A 21,022-nucleotide genomic window follows, 5' to 3' on the forward strand; every position below is an offset into this window, starting at 1 on the left:
GACACTCTTAAGTGTATAACTTTAAAGCATAACATTGGGTTAAAATGAACATCAAGGTACCATCAAAGCAGGAAATGCTATAAATGAGCAGTCTCAGTAGTGAATGTGTTTACGTATGTGTGTGTGTTGGTAGGGGTTGTCATTTCCACCCATCTGCTAGGTAATGAAATGTGGTTGGTGCCAGTAGACACAACCAGTTTCTTCTACACGACTCCCACCAGCTGCCCTAATAAAGTCACTTTTCAGTTGCCTATTGTCCAAACCTGAAAATCCCAATCCTAGGATGTATGTGTATGTATACATACCTAACATACCCATGTATATCTTATCTCAATTTTTGTAAGTGTAATTTTTTTAACTTCAAGAATGGACTCCATTTTGACTTACCAGTATCAAATCTGAAAGCAAAGCTAGATAGGCCTTATTTGGATGGTAAACTGCCTCATTCTAAGCACTGTAGCCTGGATGGTTTGAAAGAGCCAAAATTCTATACCAAAAAAAAAAAAATACAAATTTGTATACACAATATTTTTAAGCTTCCAAATTAGAGTATATATAGAGCCTAAGTTTTTAAAGAATATTTTTATTTTTAGGTTTTTTTTTTTTTTTTTTTTTTTAACTCCTGCAGTTTTAACTTTTTTCAGTAGCAAAGGCTTTTGTTTTTGTTTTTTTTGGTAGAGACAAGGTCTCAATATTTTGTTTAGGCTGTTCTTGAACTCCTGGACTGAAACGATCCTCCTGCCTCAGCCTCACAAAGTGCTGGGATTTGTTGCACTTCTTTTTAGAACAGTTTTTAAAAAGTAGGCTTCTGATTATTTTTAACTCCCCTGTTAAGATATTTCTCTCAATATCGTATCAATTTTACTTAATAAATAATTCATTTTTTTAATGTTTCTCTCTGGTTGTAATTCACCGTTTTCAAAATCTATTCCTGTAAACATTCTTAAAAACTGTGTTTTTCTGCTATGAGATATAATGGTGGCTGATTTAAAATAATAATTATAAGACCTCTTTCTTTAGTATCAGCACAACAACATTGACTTGAGGTATGTAGAGTGTTGCCTCTTTGTGTTCCCACATTTAACACTGCCCTGAGCCTCATACCCATTCTGACCAGAAAAAAGCAATAGGCTGCTGTTGTTTATACAGCTATAATTTTTAGTGTATGGTTTGTTTAGGAAATTTTAAAAATTGATGTAAACTTATTTGGCTTACTAATTTGCACAATATTTACCACAAGCAGTTATGGACACCTGCTTGTGTATTTTCATCTTTGCTTAGATACATAATTACATTGCCGTTTTCCGTTAGACTTAAGGTGAAAGCTGAAATCCAGGAGATCTTGTTAATTCTTTTTATCTTTACAAGATATTTTCAAGCTTCCCACATTTTTTCCCCAGTCTGCCTGTTCAGAAGTTTTATGGTAATGTCCCAGGCTATATTCATGATAATTGATATCTCCAGAAGTCTGCTACTTCTTGATAAATCTTGGTTAAGTTTTCAAAGTCATTGCTGGCATGTTGTCTTCCCTCAGAAATATTCTCATAAATATTTATATACATTCATAAACAGACATAGTCATAGCAGACATAGTCATAGTTTCTATTATACGGTGTTTCTGATAGAACTATTCAGTTTTCATAATTGCCTTAACTACAGTTCATAACACCCATCTCTACAACATAGATGATTTTAGATTTATGTTTTAGTACAAATTAGAGTACTCAACATTTGTTGAGCTGTGTTAGGGATGATACTGAGCAATTTTATATATTCTATCACATTTAAGCAGAGCACAAAGATCTTTCCTATGTCTAAATAGGATGTAGTACCTCATGAGCTAAAAAGCACATAATATTAGATTAATTTCAGAATTGGAGTCCATAGGCTTGAGTTACCTTTTGTAATATTCTGTTAATTTAACCTGTGCCTTTAGATTAGTCAAATAAATTATTGGTATGTCTGTTTCTTCACTTACAAAAAATAATAAATTATGTTTCTTCTGTATTATGTAATTCAGGAATATGTTACACTATTTAAATAGAGAATGTCTATAGGTTATTTTTATTAATTAAAAATTATTAAACCCAGTCTATAGGTGTTTTTAAGAAAGACACCATAGATAAAAACTTCTGATATATTTTATTATTGAATTATGTGGCTAAATAGTAATATTCATGTTTAGCTTCCCAATGGAGTGAAAAAGAGATAAGAACGTTTTTATGCATAAGTTTATGTGTTGTATAATGTTATACTAACATTATACAAATTGTGATATTCTTTTTAGTTAACCAAAAATGCTTTATAGCATAATACTTTAGATTTATAAGAGGTATAATAAAGATTATTAGTCCCTTTTTACAAAAGGTAAACTAAAAGATAAATTTCCAGAGGCATAAGAACAAAAGCTGATATTCATATAATATGTGAATAATAAGGGACTCTGGGCTACAAATGAGGAATTAAAAGCATGATCACAAAGTGAGAGATTAGTAACATTAAAATCAATCTTTAAATGAGGAAGCATATAAAGAGCAAGTTATTTAATTCAAACTACAGTTTGCCATGGCCTCCAAATATATATGTGTATATAATTTTCTCTCATCTCACTATTGGAATTTCTATTTAGGCTTATCTCAAGGCAGTGGAAATGCTGATTTTTATTTGCTTTGAGGATATGCTGTACTGGTTTTCCTCTTTCCCAATTGGCCCTTATTTTTATACTACTGAGGTTTGTATGAGATGATAAAATGTAACACCTGACAATAATAATTAAAAAGGGACTGTTTTTGTTTTTTCTTCCTTCTAAGCAGTTATTTTGCTTACTCTACTGCCTTTACCTCATCTATGTCCTGTTCCTCACTTTATTGCATGTGTCTATTTTGGTGAAAATCCAGTTTAGAAGAAAGGGAACTGTAGACATGATAATTACATGTTTCAAATGTAGATGCTTTCTTTAAATGGCCAGCAATGAAAATTATCACATGTCAAGGCCAAAGAACAAACTTTTAGACTTTTAAATAAATTGACAGTGAGCCATTTGCAAATAGTATTTATAAGCCTAAAGTAGGACCTCATTTCTTTTAAATTCTGTTAAGATGTTTAAGCACATCCTAAAGTCATGTTATTAAGTAAACATTAAAAACTTGCATGGAGTGGCACAGTGGCTCGTATTGTAGTGGTCTATAATCCTGCTTTGAGAGAACAAGGTAGGGGGATCCAGATCAGGCTGCACAACATAGTGATACCCATCTCTACAACATTTTTTTAAAATTAGCCAGATGTGGTGCACATGCCTGTAGTCCTAACCTCTTAGGAGGCTGAGGTAGGAGGATCACTTGAGCCCAGGAGTTTGAGGTTGCAGTAAGCTGTGAATGCTCCACTGCACTTCAGTCTGAGTGACAGACTAAGACCTTTTCTCCTTAATAAAGAAAGCAAAACAAAAACTTCTACTGCTTTAAGTAAACGACTAATTATGTGATTATTAATATAATGGAAATCCAATGTATTTTTTTAGGGCAGCCATTACATTTTTGTTTATATTGAACACCACTAACCAATTAACAAAACAAAACCCCAGTGAGTCTAGAGCATTGAAGGTAGATTATGTCATTAAACAGTTCACTGATTAGACAGCCTTTTAGTACAGTTTCAAAATGAATTATCTTTCAGCCTCATATTTTTCCCAGCTTCGCAGAAGTAAAATTGACAAAGAAAAATTGTATATAGAGTATGCAATATGATGTTTTGATTGTTTTGATATATGTATACATTGTAAAATGATTACCACTTCAAGCTAATTAACATATCCATCAACTTTCATAATTATCTTTTCTGGGAGTGTATGGTGAGAACATTTGAGACCTACTTTCTTGGAAAATTTTAAGTATACAATAAATAGTATTAACTAAAGTCAACATGTTTTGTATTAGATTTCCTGAACTTTTTTCCCCCATATCTACATATCAACTTTTGAAGAACAGGAATGAGTAACTTTTTTTTTAACATAGGTTGAAAGACATACATGGCTAACATTCTAGCATTATGGACAGCTCTGTTGTTTTTACATAATACCAAATATGAATACATACATATTCCATATATAAAAATGCTAACAATTCATAGAAATATCAATATTCTTTCATCTTTTCCTGGTATGAGATATAAAGTAGTACTGTTTATATAAGTGGAATATGAAGCTAAGTATTCTCATGAAAATCTCTTATAAAAAGTGATGTGTTCACCTGAGTTCCCAAGTTTTATGGTTTGATAATTATCAAATTAATGTTTAGATAAAAATTATTGAAAAATAATGTGTAAAGAGAGAAGGTGTGACGCTAAGGAGTATTCACTGCTGTGTACTTGAGTTGGTTCTTAAATAAGGGTTGGGATCTAAATGTTAGCAAATACAGTGAGATTTTTCATAAAGTGAAAAAAACTTGAAAATCTTTTAAACAGCCACCATGTATTATACAAAGACATATTAATCTCAGTAAGCCCAATAACCAGTTTTTACCCCAGCATTGAAATAAATTCTTTGGTTGAACCAGGTAAATTGGTTGGCATGCTTTATAAAGAGGAATAATTACCTTTAAATACTAGAACCTGACCCGGCACAACGATTCATTAACCATTGGTGCTGAGATGAACTGTGAAAACTACGAACTCAGACATCATTTCATGCTCACTGCAAAGTATATGTTCATTGACTGGAATGGAAGATGAACTGCCTGCAGTATTTAAATCTGAACTCTTTTCTTCTTGTGTCCTCCCTACCATGGTATACTGTCTCCTTTGACCTTTCATCACAACCAGATCTTATTTAAATATCATACAACTTTAACTGAAAACAGAAAAAAAGCAGCATCTTCTCTTCACATGAAAAGTTATCTGCTTCTCCTAGGAATGGAAGAAAGTGTAAATATTTAAGAAGATTAAAACCCCAAGAAAAGATGTTCATTAGAAATAAGATAATATCTCCCAAGTAAAAGTGGGATACATTTTACAAATTAACTTGATTTCCTGATTCTCTGTCTTTGTAGCAGTAGTCTTTGACCATTTGGCCATATTATTATGATAAGTTGATATGGTTATAATTGGTTGAAAGTTGTTTGTAACTAAAATGAAAATAAAATCTGCAAATAAATGATTTTAATTAATTACACTAAATTCAAGATTGCTCTTATAATGTGACTCTTACTTCCATTCTGCTCTGTTTCTTGAATGAGAAAAGAGTAGATTTATAACAGGTGCTCCTTTTGAACATCTTTGGGAGTTTGTCATGGATGTAAACTTTATCTACTATGTGATGTACCAAGAAAAATATTAAAGATACCTACTTTGTACCATAGAATACTTATAGGAGCAGCCTCAGAATTGTTAGTTTATTATAACCTTTTTTAAAAACATAAAATGAAATTAATGTGTTTGTCCTTTAATAAGCAGAAGTCAGGAAAATGTAACTGGCTGGCATTAAACTGCCTATTTTTACCTAATTTATCTCCTCACTAAATCTATATTCTGTTCTGATGAAGGATTCTCACATTTATGTCAATCTACAAAGTTGAACATAAAGTGATTATAAAGATAAAACTAAATGGTACATATTATCATTAATCCACATCATTCCTTCCATCAGCAGTAGGTTTTTCAAAGTGTGGTCTTCTTACTGGTATCACAAGCATCATCTGGAAACTTGTTAGAAATGTAAATTTTTACCTGGAAACTTGTTAGAACTATAAGTTATGAGGCACCTAGACATTCTGAATTACGATCTCTGGAAGTGATCCCAGCAATTTGTGTTTTAACAAGGTCTCTAGAAGATTCTGATACACACTAAAGTTTGAGAATCACTAACTACATCTCACCTTGATAAAGTTTTTGTTTTGTTTTGTTTTGTTTTGTTCGTGTGTGTTTTTTTTTTTTTTTTTTTTGAGATGGAGTCTCACTCTGTCACCCAAGCTGGAGTGCAGTGGCACGATCTCGGCTCACTGAAACCTCCGATTTCTGGATTTAAACAATTTTCTGCCTCAGCCTCCTGTGTAGCTGGGATTACAGGCATGCGCCACCAAGCCCGGCTATCTTTTGTGTTTTCAGTAGAGATAGGGTTTCACCATGTTGGTCAGGCTGGTCTCCAACTCCTGACCTTGTGATCCGCCCGCTTCGGCCTCCCAAAGTCCTGGGATTACAGGCATGAATCACTGCGCCTGGCCCAAAGTTATTTTTAAAAGTAGTCATTAGCTGGTATTTCAAAGATAGTCTTTGTTTTTTAACATTATTTAATCAGCAAAGGGCACTGCAGTAATTATGAGTATTTGTATAAGTTCTTCTTATACAAATTATGTTTCTACTTTCCAATTCTTACATCCTTGCAGTTCTGCACATATCAGAGAACAGAAACATAATTTGTATAAGTTCTTCTGCTGTGTTAATAAAAGCATTTCTGTAAAAATAAGTGAAAGCACTAGACTAAGTGATTTTTCACAAAGTATATTTAGATGTTTCTCTTATATGTTCTGTATATTTTTTGTATTATATAGTTCTGTACATTTTTTGTATTATATGTTGTGCACATTTAGATGTATCTATTATATGTTCTATACATTTTTTTTTTTTAAGATAGAGTCTTGCTCTGTCGCCCAGGCTGGAGTGCAGTGACACGTCTTCAGCTCACTGCAGCCTCTGCCCCCAGGGTTCAAGCAATTCTCCTGCCTCAGGCTCCCAAGTTGCTGGAACTATGGGCACATGCCACCACACCTGGCTAATTTTTGTATTTTTTAGTAGAAATGGGGTTTAACCCTGTTGGCCAGGCTGGTCTCAAACTCCTGACCTCAAGTTATCTGCCCACCTCAGCTTCCCAAAGTGCTGGAATTATAGACATGAGCCACCATGCCCAGCCATATATTTTGTACGCTTCTAAACATCATTGCCTGTTAGCATTATCTTTGTTTAAGGTCATTTTTCCTATGAAGTTAAAATTATGAACAGTTTCATCAACAAGATACCTGAATTATTGAACCATTGTTTATAGCACTGTTTTTACAACTTAGCAGTCTTTGAAGGGTCTTTCTGACTTTAGTGTTATCCTCAAAGTATCAAGAAAAAAAGGAAATGATCACAATTATGTGATTTTTTTCACAGAAGGTTGCAACTTTCATAGTGGACAAATATTTAGATGTTGAAGGTAAATATCTTGTTTAAAAAGAATAGATAAATCCAATTAAACTTTTATATTTTAGACCTAGTTTAGAAACACTGATAGCTGAAGTAAGACTATAAATTTCTACCATTTTTTAAAGAATAAAAGAATTTGATAACCAAGTTAATAATGTATAAGAAAGAGGGAAACAGAACTTTAAGCTAGTTGAGGAAAAAATGGTTCCAAGCTTTTTTTTAATGGCATATTTTTGCCATTGATAATGAATAGTCTGTTGATAATGAATTTGTTATCTAATCATTAAGAGATACAGATAACCTTTATTTGTCTGCACTGTACTAGTATATGTAATTGGAAGTGATAAAGCTACATTCTTAAAACCATTTTTCTGTTTAGATTTTCTAATAAACGATATCTTTCTCTTGTTATATTTGTAATTAAGTTTTATTCTCTTATTCTTTGTTTTCTAGTTGTATCTCCCCATTTATGGTTTGCAGATCTTTGTACTCAGCTCTTGCTCTCTTGTCCATCTTCCAGTCCCCACCTCATTCAGCTGCCTGCTCCCTAATGTAGATCCCTAATTTCAGTATTCTACTTCCACCTGGCATTTGCCAATGTTCTTGCATCTGGGTTCTTGCTCTCCATTCTCTTTTTCTTAGTCTTTGGTTCACTACTACTGTTTTCAGGTAGTTACTGGATTTTTGTATTATTTCTGTTCTCTGATATGTGCAGAACTGCAAGGATGTAAGAATTGGAAAGTAGAAACATAGAAAGAACTAACATGTACTGAATACCTACTCTATGCTAAGTGATTTATCATTTAGTTTTCATAGCCCTCTTATCAGGTGTAGGTATATTTTATTATTACCTCCATTATATTCATAAGTACTCTGGAAACTTAGAATTCTTCTAATTCACAGAGCATCTACGTAGTAAAGCCAAGTTTCAAATCTAGATTGGTTCATTTATTCCTCCACTTCTTTATTCAACAAATATTTGTTGAGCATACACTATATGTTAGGCTCTGTACTAGATGCTGAAATAGATCCAACTCCTCTTGTTATTGACTTTAACTGCGTAGTGGCATTGTCTGACTTCATAAATGATGATCTTTTACTATACCAAACAGCTTAACAAGAAGAGAAAATAAAAGGGAAATAGAAAGGTTCTAAAGTTTTATGAAAATGTTTGCTATAGATGTGAGAAAGACTGTATTTGTGCATTATTTAGGAATACCGTATTGAAAATATCAGTTTGTGTCTAGTACAGAGAGTCTAACATCCGCCTGCCCCAACCAACTCACCACCATCAGCACTAGTGCCTTTCAGTGGCATTACCATGATACATTTTTTCTTTTATGTTCTAAAATATATAAGGTTTGGTCTATATGCCCAAATTATTTAGAACATCATCAGAAAGAATTAACTGTCCTGCCTGAATTATGTTTAGAGAAAGATGGAGAACTTTGTAAAGAATATAGTCGGCCCTGCAGAACCCCTAAATACTGTATTTTCGACCCTCAGTTGGTTGAATCCACAGATCTGGAACCAGCAATATGGAGAGCAACTGTACCTAATTTGATCCATCCATCTATATATTTATTTATACCCTGAAAAATATTTTAGATGGCTTACCCAAATACATAAATACAGCAGAATTTTTTAAAAGATAAATGTGAAGAATAGGACAGAGAAAAATCAGATGAAACACAATTAAAGTTGTGTTAAGTAAGCCTACTCAAAAGTCTCCACAAATTTGTCTCTGTTCTCAAGGATAACTTGATTCACAAGCATTGTAATTTAAAAACAACTGGTAACATAAAAGAGTACCCATTCCTATTTATGATACTTGAGAGGAAATTTCTCCTCTAGGTCCTTCTAAAGACCACAATGTAATGTGGTGAACAATTCAGATACTTCCCAATGTAAATAAGAGTTTGGACCATTTTATTGAATCTAATTTCATACCACAAAAGCAAAGCCCAATAAAACAATTCTATAAAAAGTGAAATGAGGCATTCAGAATAGATCCTCTCCAGTGATCTGGCCAAATCCAATGGTGTGTTTTGAGGATTTAGAAAAATTAATGAACCACATCTCTTTTAGGCAATTCTCATGTATCATTTGTCAATTGAGTTTTTCATGTACTGGGTGACAGTGAACTTACACACTCTCTGAGGTTTGTTTTATTCACTATGGCAACATCAATACCTCAGATACTACCTAGTATATAGTAGATGCTTAATAAATATTTGTTATTTAAATGGATAAATGTTGTGCTTTGAAGTATCAATTTTAAGGGAAATACTCCCTCTCAGCTATCTGTTTATATTTCCCTTCATGTCCCTAAATAACGTGTGCTACTGTACTTTGGGATGTATCGTCTATATGTGAAGCCCCAAATTCATTAAATGTCAACCATTGCTTATATAACCTTTTCAAGCAAGTAATGAAATAAATATTAATTCTATCCAAGAAGTTCATTTAATATTGTTATCAGTGACATCCCCTTGCTTGATGTTTAGGGCTCTAATTTTAACATCTCTGAGAAGTTGTAAACTTCATTAAAGCAACTTATAACATAGAAGTAGTGTTTCCTCTCAGTAAGTTTCAAAATCATAACAGATAGATTAACTTTGGAAAAAAAGTAATAAAGACTGGATAATGACATGGATGAAGCTAGAAACCATCATTCTCAACAACTGACCCAGGAACAGATAATGAAACACTGCATGTTCTCACTCATAAGTGGGAGTTGAACAATGGACACAGGGAGGAAAACAACACATACTGGAGCCTGTCAGGGGGTTGGGGAGGGGAAGAGGAGGGAGAGCATTAGCACAAATACCTAATGCATGCAGGGCTTAAAACCTAGATGACGGGTTGATAGGTGCAGCAGACCCATTGCACATGCATACCTATGTAACAAACCTACACATTCTGCACATGTATCCCAGAGCTTAAAGAAAAATTTTTTAAAAAAATTTATAAATTTTTAGGCTGGGCGCAGTGGCTCACGCCTGTAATTCCAGTACTTTGGGAGGCTGAGACAGGCGATCACCTGACGTCAGGAGTTCAAGACCAGCCTGGCCAACATGGTGAAACCCCATCTCTATTAAAAATACAAAAATTAGCCAGGCGTAGTGATGGATGTCTGTAATCCCAGCTACTCAGGAGGCTGAGGCTGAAGAATCGCTTGAACCCGGGAGGCGGAAGTTGCAGTGAGCCAAGATCCTGCCACTGCACTCCAGCCTGGGTATCAGAGAGAGACTCCGCCTCAAAAAAAAATTATTTTTTTTAAAAAGATTAATGCTAGCAGAATTATTATATTTTTGTTAGTTTTTCTTTAAAATGTCTGCCATTGTTAAATATCAAATTTTGCTAGGATTCACTGTACCAGTAAATTGCATTAATTCTGGTAATCCTGTATTCTCTATAATTGGAAGGGATTAACTAATTTATATGCATTCTAAACTTTATTTATAACATCAATTAGTATGTAATACATACCTGATCCATTTTAACTGCTTTTGCCCAGAGGTACAATCTTATTGAAGACTATCATTCTACTTTCAAAGAAATATTGAAATATGAACCTTTCTCTACCTTCATAATTTACTTTTTATTTGCCTTTCTACTTGTTTACTGTAACACTTCATTTTGCAAACTTCATTTTTGTATTGTTCCCAAGTATTGTAACGTTTAAATTTTGGAAACAGAGGACTGTAAATGGATTAAGTCATGTATTTCACTCCCAAATTTTAGCCTAAAATGTATCTTACAGTAAGATATATACCAATTTTGATTGACTGTTCAAAAATGAAATTTTCCTGTCTCACTCATTAGTGTATTCCAGGTTTAACTATACTTATCTTAACAATGCCCTATCTTCTGGGCATGGTGGCTCACACCTGTAATCCCAGCACTTTGGGATGCCAAGGTGGGCGGATCACCTGAGGTCAGGAGTTCCAGACCAGCTTGGCCAACATGGTGAAGCCCCATCTCTACTAAAAATACAAAATTAGCCAGACCTGGTAGTGCACACCTGTAATCCCAGCTACTCAGCAGGCTGAGGCAGGAGAATCACTTGAACCCTAGTGGCAGAGTTTGCAGTCAGCTAGGTCACACCACTGAACTCCAGCCTGGGCAAAAATAGCAAAACTTTGTCTCCAAAAAACAGAATGCCCTATCCTAAAACTCCTAATATAAAGGTGAAGCCCTTCACTTCTTTTTATTAAAAAAAGACAGTTAATTTATATTACAGTTTCAGAACATGGTAAATGTAGGATTTTTCCTCTAGGCAGTACATGGGGCAAGTTGACATGATGACTTCTTGAGATCATTTTAAAAGCATACTGCTAGGAGAGAGATGGATGATCTCAGGTTTTCAGGGACTAATTATTTCCAGAGTAATAGACAAAGGAAAATACCCAAATTACTTACCCTGTGAAAAATCTACTAAGTTGTTGTAGCAATCTGAGGCCTCATTTTTGGAATTTACGTTACTAGTGAGACGAGATTTCTATCAGATACTTCTGAGCTATAAGAAATGTGAAAGGACTGCTAATATAAAAATTTTCTTGGTCCTCAGCTTTTATTCAGTGGTCCTTGAGAATTGAGTCTGGATGCCTCAAAAAGATAAATGTTTTGGAAATTAAAATATGATTATTGAAAGCCTGGTTTATAGTCATTTTTAAGTGGGTTTTACTACTCTAACTTCATTCTTTTTTGGCTAATTTCACTCAGTCTGCTATTTAATCTTTAATTACAGGCCACAAAAGAAGTAATAGAACGGGAAGCGCCAGGGATGGCCCTGGCAATGCTGATGGGATCACTTAATGTTACACCTCTGGGCATGCTCTCTAGGTAAGAAAGTCACCAACATGTTGCAAAGAAAGTTAATTCCATACCACTAATCAATACACTATATTGATAAACCTAAGAAACTTTAGTCTTAACACTAAGTTTGCCCTTTTTTCCAGAGTTAAGAGTTTTGGTAATCTGTCAGCCACAATTTTTCCACTTCCCTTCTTTTTTTTTGCTTGGTAAGTTAAACCTTTCAGACTGTTATATTACTACTGGTAAAAGTTGTCAATCTCTAACCCAGAGAATCCAGTTTATTCCTATGTAAAGTTATTGTTTTTTGTTACTGTTTATAATCATCAGTTGATATCCATTAATTGTAGGTAAATACTAATTTAATAAAACTAAACTGCAGAGTTTATTAAAATAACTTGTTTTTACAAGTTATTTTACCTAAAACTATGCCTTTGTTGACATAGATGTCAATATCCATCCTTGATTTAATGGTAATTATTTGCTACTATTTTATCAACTCTTAGATTTAGATCCCCTAAATGAGGACAATTACATCACTTAAGTTAAAGATGGATGTGTCAACTTAGTCAGAATCTGTTGATTTAATGAGCATTAATTAATAGACAGTTGATCTCAGAGCAACCTAAAAATACATAGCAACTGTATAGTTTCAGAGTTTCATAATTTATAGCCATTCATGTATCCTGTGTGCAATATGAATATAAAATTAAATATATCCATTGACTAGTATGGAATATGAGTTATAATGTCCTTTCTGTTACGTAAACAAAGTTTAGATCCCATCAGTGGCAGCCACTTGAAGCACAGATACAGGAGATTATGAATGGGTCATTAGTTACTATATTCTCTTTGCTGGCATATGTACTATAACATTTTATTTTAGTAAAAGCAAATAAAGAATTAAAGTAGCATGATAGAGACTTTAAAGTTAACAGTCCATGCTGGCCTTTAAGAAACTCCAGTTGATTCATTTATAGTGTTCTTTTTTTAACCATTACTTATATTACCAACACAAAGGAGGTCAGGGGATCCCTTTTATCCTGTAGAATTAAGTAGTAGTTTTCAAACATAAAAGAACTCTTTCTGGTATACAAGCAATAATATCAAAAAAGAATTAAAATTCATCTCTTACTAATTCTTTTGTAATAAAATTTTAATTCGGTAAACATAATAATATGCTTTTTTGTCAAGCCCCATATTAAGCGTTAGGGTTTCTAAGGATAGAAAGAAAAATAAGACATGGTCCTCCCTTAAGGATCCCACAGTTTAAATGGAGAAATTATTCTTTGCAACTGTTAAGGTAATTCTTCAAATTGAGTATAGCTTTCTTGATCCAGTATAGAAATACCACATTCTGTTATATTGAAAGGTTTTTCTGGATTAATTTTTTTCTTCCTTTTGTATCCTTTTAATTACTGAGCACTGGACTGCTGAGTGAATGAAACATTAATTAGCAGGAGCTGATTCTAATTACTTTGGAATGAGTCCTTCATCTTTATCTGAAGGCTTTGAAAATTAATACACATAAACAGCATGGGAGCACCTTCCGGCTTTTCTGTCTCTGCAGTGCTGATTTAACTGAAAGTATATTTACAAATTTTGGAAAAGACATAGTAGTTTACATTAGTTACAGAAAAGGGGATATTTCCCTGAATGTTCTTTTTTTGTGCTTCTCAAAGACTTCATTAAAATTATTATTTTTATAATAGCCATGATTAGATCGGTGCTTCCTTTCTACAGCCTTTCTATTTTGTATGCACTTTTGGCTTTGTACATGTTTCTGCTACAGAACATGTCATGCTGTATTATAATTAATTATTTGCTTGTCTGTATTACCTAGTTTGTAGAAAATTTTTAAGGACAGGAGCTTTATCTTATTCTTTTTTACATCCTGAGCCCCTAAAACAAATTCTGACACATAGTAAGTACTTAAAAAATGTTTGTTGTTATGGTTACTATGGATAAATAGTGTTTTACCATAGTTCTATAGCATGCTTTTCTCAACTAAATTAATGCATCAAGTTGGTGCCTTACCTTCCTATTTTTATATCTAGAGAGCAGCATTAAATAAAAATAAATATTTAAAGCATTATATCTGTTTGAAATGGTTTCCTAGTATTTGGACAACTTAATATCCTCCAGATTTTTTATATAACTAAGTTGGGAGATATTATGAAGTAATGGTTAAGAGCATCATCTCTGAACCCAGATTGCTTGTGTTCTACTATGGCACAGTCAGTTAATAGCTATTTAATGCCTTTTTTTGTTTTTGTTTTCTTATCTGTATAATAAGGATGTTAATAGTACCAAATTTCTTGGATAAAGTGAATTAATCCATCTAAAGCACTTAAAACAACTGACTCATAGTAACTCTTAAGTGATGATCATTGTTGTTTTGTTTGAGTTTGAGTTTTTAGAGCAGGTCTGCTGGCAAAACATTTTCTTAGCTTTTCTTCCTTAGGAAATATCTTTATCTCCATATTACTCCTGAAGAATATTTCACTAGATACAGAAATCTGGGTTGACTGTTCTTTTCTTTCAGCATTTAAAAAAAAAAATCTTAATTCCACTATTATTTGCTCCATGGTTTCTGAAAAGAAACCAGTAGTCATTCAAGTTGCTATTTCTTTATGTGTAATGGCAATTTTCTCTGGCTGCTTTGAAGATATTTTTTCTTCAGCTTTGGTTTCAGCAATTTGATTATGATGTATCTGGGTGTAGTTTTCTTTTAGATTATCCTTCTGGATTCAGTGAGCTTTATGATTCTGTAAATTTGTCTTTAGCCAATTTGGAAAATGTACTTTTTTCTGCTACTCCTATGACATAAATTTCAGATCTTTCGGTAATGTCACACAAATCCCTAAGGCTCTGATAATTTTTAAAGTCTTTGTTTCTCTGTATTATTTTTAGGTTATTTCTATGATCTATCTTCAAATTAACTGAATTTTCTCCTCTGTCATCTTCGTTCTGCCTTTGAGCATACCTAGTGGTTTTTATTTCAGATGTATTTTCAGTTCTAAATTCTCCATTTGGTTTTTTTGTTAATGGTTTCCATTTCTCTGTTAAGAACTTGTATTTTTACATTTATTTCAAAAATATTGCCCTTTATTTCATGGAGAATAGTTATAATAACTGCTTAAAATTATTATTCTGACAGTTTCAACATCTGGCTCACCTTGGGGTTGACATCAGTTGATTTCCAATGAGAACTGGTCAAATTTTCCTTGTTCTTTCTATGTTGAGAAATTTTGGATTATATTCTGGATATTTGGAATACTACATTATAAGCTAATTATTTAACTCCTGTTAAAATCCTCTGGGGTATTTTAATTAGCTGGTTTTAGCAATTGATCTGGGGTTCAGATTATAAATTCTGTCTCACTTTCTGTGGATAATGGCTCAGCCTTTGCTATATTGTTAGTGTCTGCCCAATACATGAACCATTTAGGAGTTAGTTTGAGGCTTGGGCAGCAGTATATACTATTTTTATGTTTCAAAAGCTTTTCTTGTACTTCTTTAGACTGTCCCATGTATTCATAGCTCAGGGGTGACCCTGGAACTTGTGTCAATTCATATACAAAATTAGAGGATCCACCTTCTTTAGCTCTCTTCTTTCCAAGAATTTCCCCCCACTTTCCAGCTTCCAGTGGACCCCATTCCTAGTTATTCTGGCCAGAGAGGTTTCTTACACAGTATTAACTTTCTTTGCAATTATGTAGTTGTGCACTACGTAATTGCACACTACATAGTTGTATGTAGTTGCACACTACATAGTTGTACGTAGTTGTACACTATGTAATTGCAAAGGGACAAAGAAGCAAAAGAAAAGAAAAAGGAGAGAAAGAGATTCCTCTTACCTCAGTTCTTTAGACAATATGGGCTCCTTTTTTTTTTTGTTTCCATTAGCCAAAGAGATACGTCTTCTCTCTGGGCTTCAGTTGCTAACACTGTTGTCATTATGGTATAGCAGCTCCACAATGAGGCCTAGCCCCATTAAGGCTGTTACTCAAGTTATGACTTCAGTCCCAAATCTGCCTGCTATTATTTACATTCCAAGTCATCGGGTAATCACTGTGTACTCCATCAACAATCAGTAGGAGAGAGAAGCTATGGTTACTTTCTCCATCTTAGCTGACACCAAAAAAGCAAGTGTTCTAACTTTAATATCAAATCCCTGACTTTATATTTACTAGCATTTACTAGCAGTGTTACCTCATTATTTTACAAGGTTTAGCACATCTTGTTCCAGTGGTTAACTGCCACAAAATAGTAGCGTTTAACCTCCCTACATTTATAATTTATTTCCTACTTGTTTTTTTTGAGACAGAGTCTCACTGTGTCGCCAGGTTGGAGTGCAGTGGCACAATCCTGGCTCACTGCAGCCTCTGCCTCCCAGGTTCAAGCAATTCTCCTGCCTCAGCCTCCCAAGTAGCTGAGGCTACAGGCATGCACCACCATGCCCTGCTCATTTTTGTATTTTTAGTAGAGATGGCGTTGCACCATGCTGGCCAGGAACTACTTGTTTTTTTTTTAAAGATCAAATACTCTTTTTTCCCCCTAAATTTCATTAAACATAACAGAGCAACCGCTGTGGTTATACATGGAGGAATGATTTGTCATGGATTTTATTCTCAGTTTTGTGATTAATTTGATTTATGATCTCTACTTAGTTTTATAGGGATATTACATAGCTCATAGAAATGTTATGAGGACCTTTAAATATTTACTCACACATATGTGTGTATATATATGTAATAAGAAATATCTAATTCATAAAAAGAGAAATTGATTGCCAGTTTTCCGTTTTAGTAAAAAGAGATTTACCATTGTAATCTTCAATAACTCATCTTTCAATTCTGTAACTGTAATAAACACATGCACTGCTTTTGGGGAGGCGATAATATTTTCCATTTGCTGCCAAAAATGGTTTTATAACTAATATTGGTTAAAAGAAAAATTTCAGTTAATAAAAACATAAAACTTAATTTTTTATAGATATGAATCAAATTATTCTTAGTATTATATAGATAATGTTAAAGTAACATGGGAAATTTAAAATAACAGTACTATCATCTTGAAAAGTTTCTATTTTTTTAACCCAACATCAAATACACTTAGCTTATAAAAATCTATAGGGGAGCAGAAGATGGCAGAGTAGTAGGTATCAGGAATCTGTTTCTTCACCTGGGCTACAATTGAACTGGCAGACTCTTTCTAATATAACTATTTTGGAACTTTGTAGTCTATTCAAAGGCTTACAGCTTACTAGAAAAGGCTTGACTGGTAGATTGTGGTTAATTTGGGTCACTTTTACTCTAGTGTGCTACTACCCAACCATTCTCCAGTGCTCCAGCTAACATGCACTATGTTTTCTAGGACAACTTGTAGAAGCCAGAATGGGCAATTAAGGACCTTATCGTCCAAATTTGGGGATCCAGGTTCTGTTTGTAGATTACTGCTTTGGGTTGGAGAAGTGCAGAGTAAAAGACAGGCTGCCATTGTTGCAACCCCCACTGACTGAAGTGTCTTCAAGGGATTTATAAGGACAGTACCTACGTTTTCCCCTACATTTTTCTTCTCTTTTGGGAGCCAGTAATTATAGGATTAGAATATTCAGAAGCAGCTATATAAATGGGGGAATTTAGAAAGTCACTATGCATGCCCAGAGAAAAAGACAGGCTAAGAAAAAGAGAAAGGCCTTAAGTTTATACCTCAGGCTTATCTCTTACACAGAACACCTTATAACAGTTAAAAAAAAAAAAACCCTAGAGAAGAGAGAGAAGATGATTTCCAGAATTATCATATTATAAGATTCAAATATTCAGAGTTCAACAAAGAAAATGACAAGGCAAAGAAAAAGTATGATTCATTCAAATAAAAACAATAAATTGACAAAAATCCATAAGGAAGAAGAGATGATGACCTTACCAGAACAAGACTTTAAAACAACTGTCTTAAAGATTCTCAAAAAACTAACGGAAGATATTGACAATGTCAAGATAATGATGTGTGAGCAAAGGTAAATATGAATAAATGTATAGAAAACATAAAAAAGAATAAACCAGGCAGTTAAAATGGATTCTCAGTTTAATATCGTCTTTCAAGGCCATGATGGGAACATCTGTAGTCAGCTTTCTCTCCACTGTACACAGGAGGAAGTGGCTGCTATTAACAGCCCTCCCTTTTTGTAGCATTAGACAGCAGCAGGCCACCCTGAGATTATTTACAGAGGACAGCTATGAAAACACTTCCAAATATATTTACTCCAGGCTAGAAAATACTTTTCCCCTATTAGCATGAAGATTCATATTGTACGCTAGTAAATCTCTCCGCACATGTCCATCATGACAATGCACTCAGAAAGGAGTTCTAAGTCGTGATGAGCATCCTGCAGCAGTTCTAGTGAATCATGGATGAAAAACATGTATCCTTTTAAAAAAGAAAGAGGAAAAGAAATAATGAAGAAACAAGCTGACAAGTACAGTCACTGAAAGAAAAAATTTCACTAGAGGGCTTCAAAAGCAGATTTTAGCAGGCAGAAAAAAGAATCAGCAAACCTAAAGACAGAACACTTGAAATTCACAAATCTGAGGAACAGAAACAAAATTTAAGATGGAAGAAAACTTGGTGGCTAACACCTGTAATCCCAGCACTTTGGGAGGCTGAGGTGGGAGGATCACCTGAGGTCAGGAGGTTGATACCAGCCTGGCCAACATGGTGAAACCTGTCTTTACTCAAAATACAAAAATTAGCCAGGCATGGTGGCACGTGCCTGTAATCCCAGATTCTTGGAAAGCTGAGGCAAGAGAATCACTCAAACTTGGGAGATGGAGGTCGCAGTGAGCGGAGATGACACCATTGTACTCCAGCCTGGGCAACAAGAGCTAAATTCTGTTTCAAAAAAAAAAAAAGAAAAAGAAAAAGAAAACTGAACAGAGCCTAAGAGATCTATGGAACATCATTAAGCAGACCAACATACACATTATGGGAATTCAAAATGGATGAGTGAGAGAAAAAGGGGTCTACCAGAGCAAAGACTCTTTAACAGTAACAAGCTTGGGAAACTGTCAGAGTAGGCAAACCTAAATGGTAATTAACATATTGCTAGAAGTTCAGTGCAGACAACTATGAGATTTAAAAACTTTGGGGAAACTCAGTCATAAGGGAGCCTCTACACTTTTGTGAAAACTGAATGGAACCTAAGGTACCTGTGGAACAGGTCCTTCAGAACTACCAGGTTCTCACAGCAAATATTAGAGGAAAATTCCCTCATGTTTCAGCAGGGAAGGGGAAGGGGAACTATTGTGAAATACACCAGAGTACTCTGTTTTTCTTAATAAGTCCTAATCCCAGGAGAAACTACTTAACATCAGCCTACCCTGCTGGAGTGTGATCAAATAGTAACTTACCTAGAGGAAGGGAAATACTTCAATTCACCGTAGCCATCCTCTCCCATATAAGAGGGGAGGAAAAATTGAGAAAACACTGGTGAAGTTCACTAAAAGACTGAGACCTGGCTGGACGCAGTGGCTCACTCCTGTAATTCCAGCACTTTGGGAGGCTGAGGTGGGCAGATTACTTGAGGTCAGGAATTCAAGACCAGCCTGGCCAACATGGAAAAACCCCATCTCTACTAAAAATACTAAATTAGCTGGTCATGTGGTCTATGCCTGTAATCCCAGCTACTCGGGAGACAGGCAGTAGAATCGCTTGAATCTGGGAGGTGGAGGTTGCAGTGGGCTGTGATCGTGCCATTTGCACTCCAGTCTAGGCAACAAGAGTGAAATGCCATCTCAAAAAAAAAAAAAAAAAAAGAAAGAAACAAAAAGAAGACTGAGACCTAATCATAGGACTGTAGACTACTTTCCCTCCCCACAACATCCCCACCACATTACTAGAGGCCTGTCTACAGCAGTTCCTTCTACCTGGTATATCATGTTTGGCATGAAGAAAAATTACAAGGCATATCAAATGGCAAAAAAAATGCAATTTGAAGAGACAAACCAAGCATAAGAAGTAGACATGGCAGGAATGTTGGAATTATCAGACTGGGAATTTAAAATAATCGTGATTAATATGCTAAGTGCTCTAATGGATAAAGTAGATACCATGTAAGAACAGATGGGTAATGTGTAAGCAAAGAAATGAAACTCCTAAGAACCAAAAATAAATACTAGAGATCAATAACACTATAACAGACATAAACAGTGCCTTTGATGGGCTTATTAGTAGACTGGACACAGCTAAGGAAAAAAAGACTCTGAGCATGAGGATCTCTCACTGCATACCTCCAAAACTGAAAAGCAAAGAGAACAAGGGCTGAAAAATCAAAAAGCAGAACAGAATATCAAAGAATTTTGAGACAACTCTAAAAAGTATAACATCTACATAATGCAAATACCCAAAAGAGAAGAAAGAGGGGAAGAAACAGAGTATTTGAAACAATGACAGAATTTTCCAAAATTAATGTCAGCTGCCACAAAAACAACTATACCTAGACATACCGTTTTCAAACTAGAGAAAATCAAAGATAAAGAAAAAATCATGACGGAGTCCAGAGGGGTAAAAGGCACCTTATCTATAGAGGAAGAAAGATAATAATTACATTCACCTTGTCCTTGGACATGCATTAAAAAAAATCGATCTATTGGCCGGGCGCGGTGGCTCAAGCCTGTAATCCCAGCACTTTGGGAGACCGAGGCGGGTGGATCACGAGGTCAAGAGATCGAGACCATCCTGGTCAACATAGTGAAACCCCGTCTCTACTAATACAAAAAATTAGCTGGGCATGGTGGCACGTGCCTGTAATCCCAGCTACTCAGGAGGCTGAGGCAGGAGAATTGCCTGAACCCAGGAGGCGGAGGTTGCGGTGAGCCGAGATCGCGCCATTGCACTCCAGCCTGGGTAACGAGCGAAACTCCGTCTCAAAAAAAAAAAAAATCGATCTATGATTTGGGGCATACAGTATATAAAGATGTAATTTATGACATCAAAAACTGAAAGGGTTGAGGACAGAGCAGTATAAGAG

General features: G+C 34.6%; 1 protein-coding gene across 21 annotated transcripts in view; it reads left to right on the top strand.

Annotated features, from left to right (window-relative positions):
* Nucleotides 1–21,022, top strand: part of GPHN (gephyrin) — a 689,448-nt gene that overhangs the window by 359,159 nt on the left and 309,267 nt on the right. For all 21 annotated transcript variants that reach the window (XM_064374964.1, XM_064374972.1, XM_012438040.2 and 18 more), the window contains one exon: nt 11,927–12,021. In XM_064374964.1, the coding sequence (XP_064231034.1) occupies nt 11,927–12,021 (95 nt within the window). The remainder of the gene's footprint in view (nt 1–11,926; nt 12,022–21,022) is intronic.

The sequence above is a fragment of the Aotus nancymaae genome, unplaced genomic scaffold, assembly GCF_030222135.1.
Source record: "Aotus nancymaae isolate 86718 unplaced genomic scaffold, 86718_ANA_hifiasm-v0.15.2.pri h1tg000011l, whole genome shotgun sequence".
In the NCBI taxonomy this organism is placed as follows: domain Eukaryota; kingdom Metazoa; phylum Chordata; class Mammalia; order Primates; family Aotidae; genus Aotus; species Aotus nancymaae.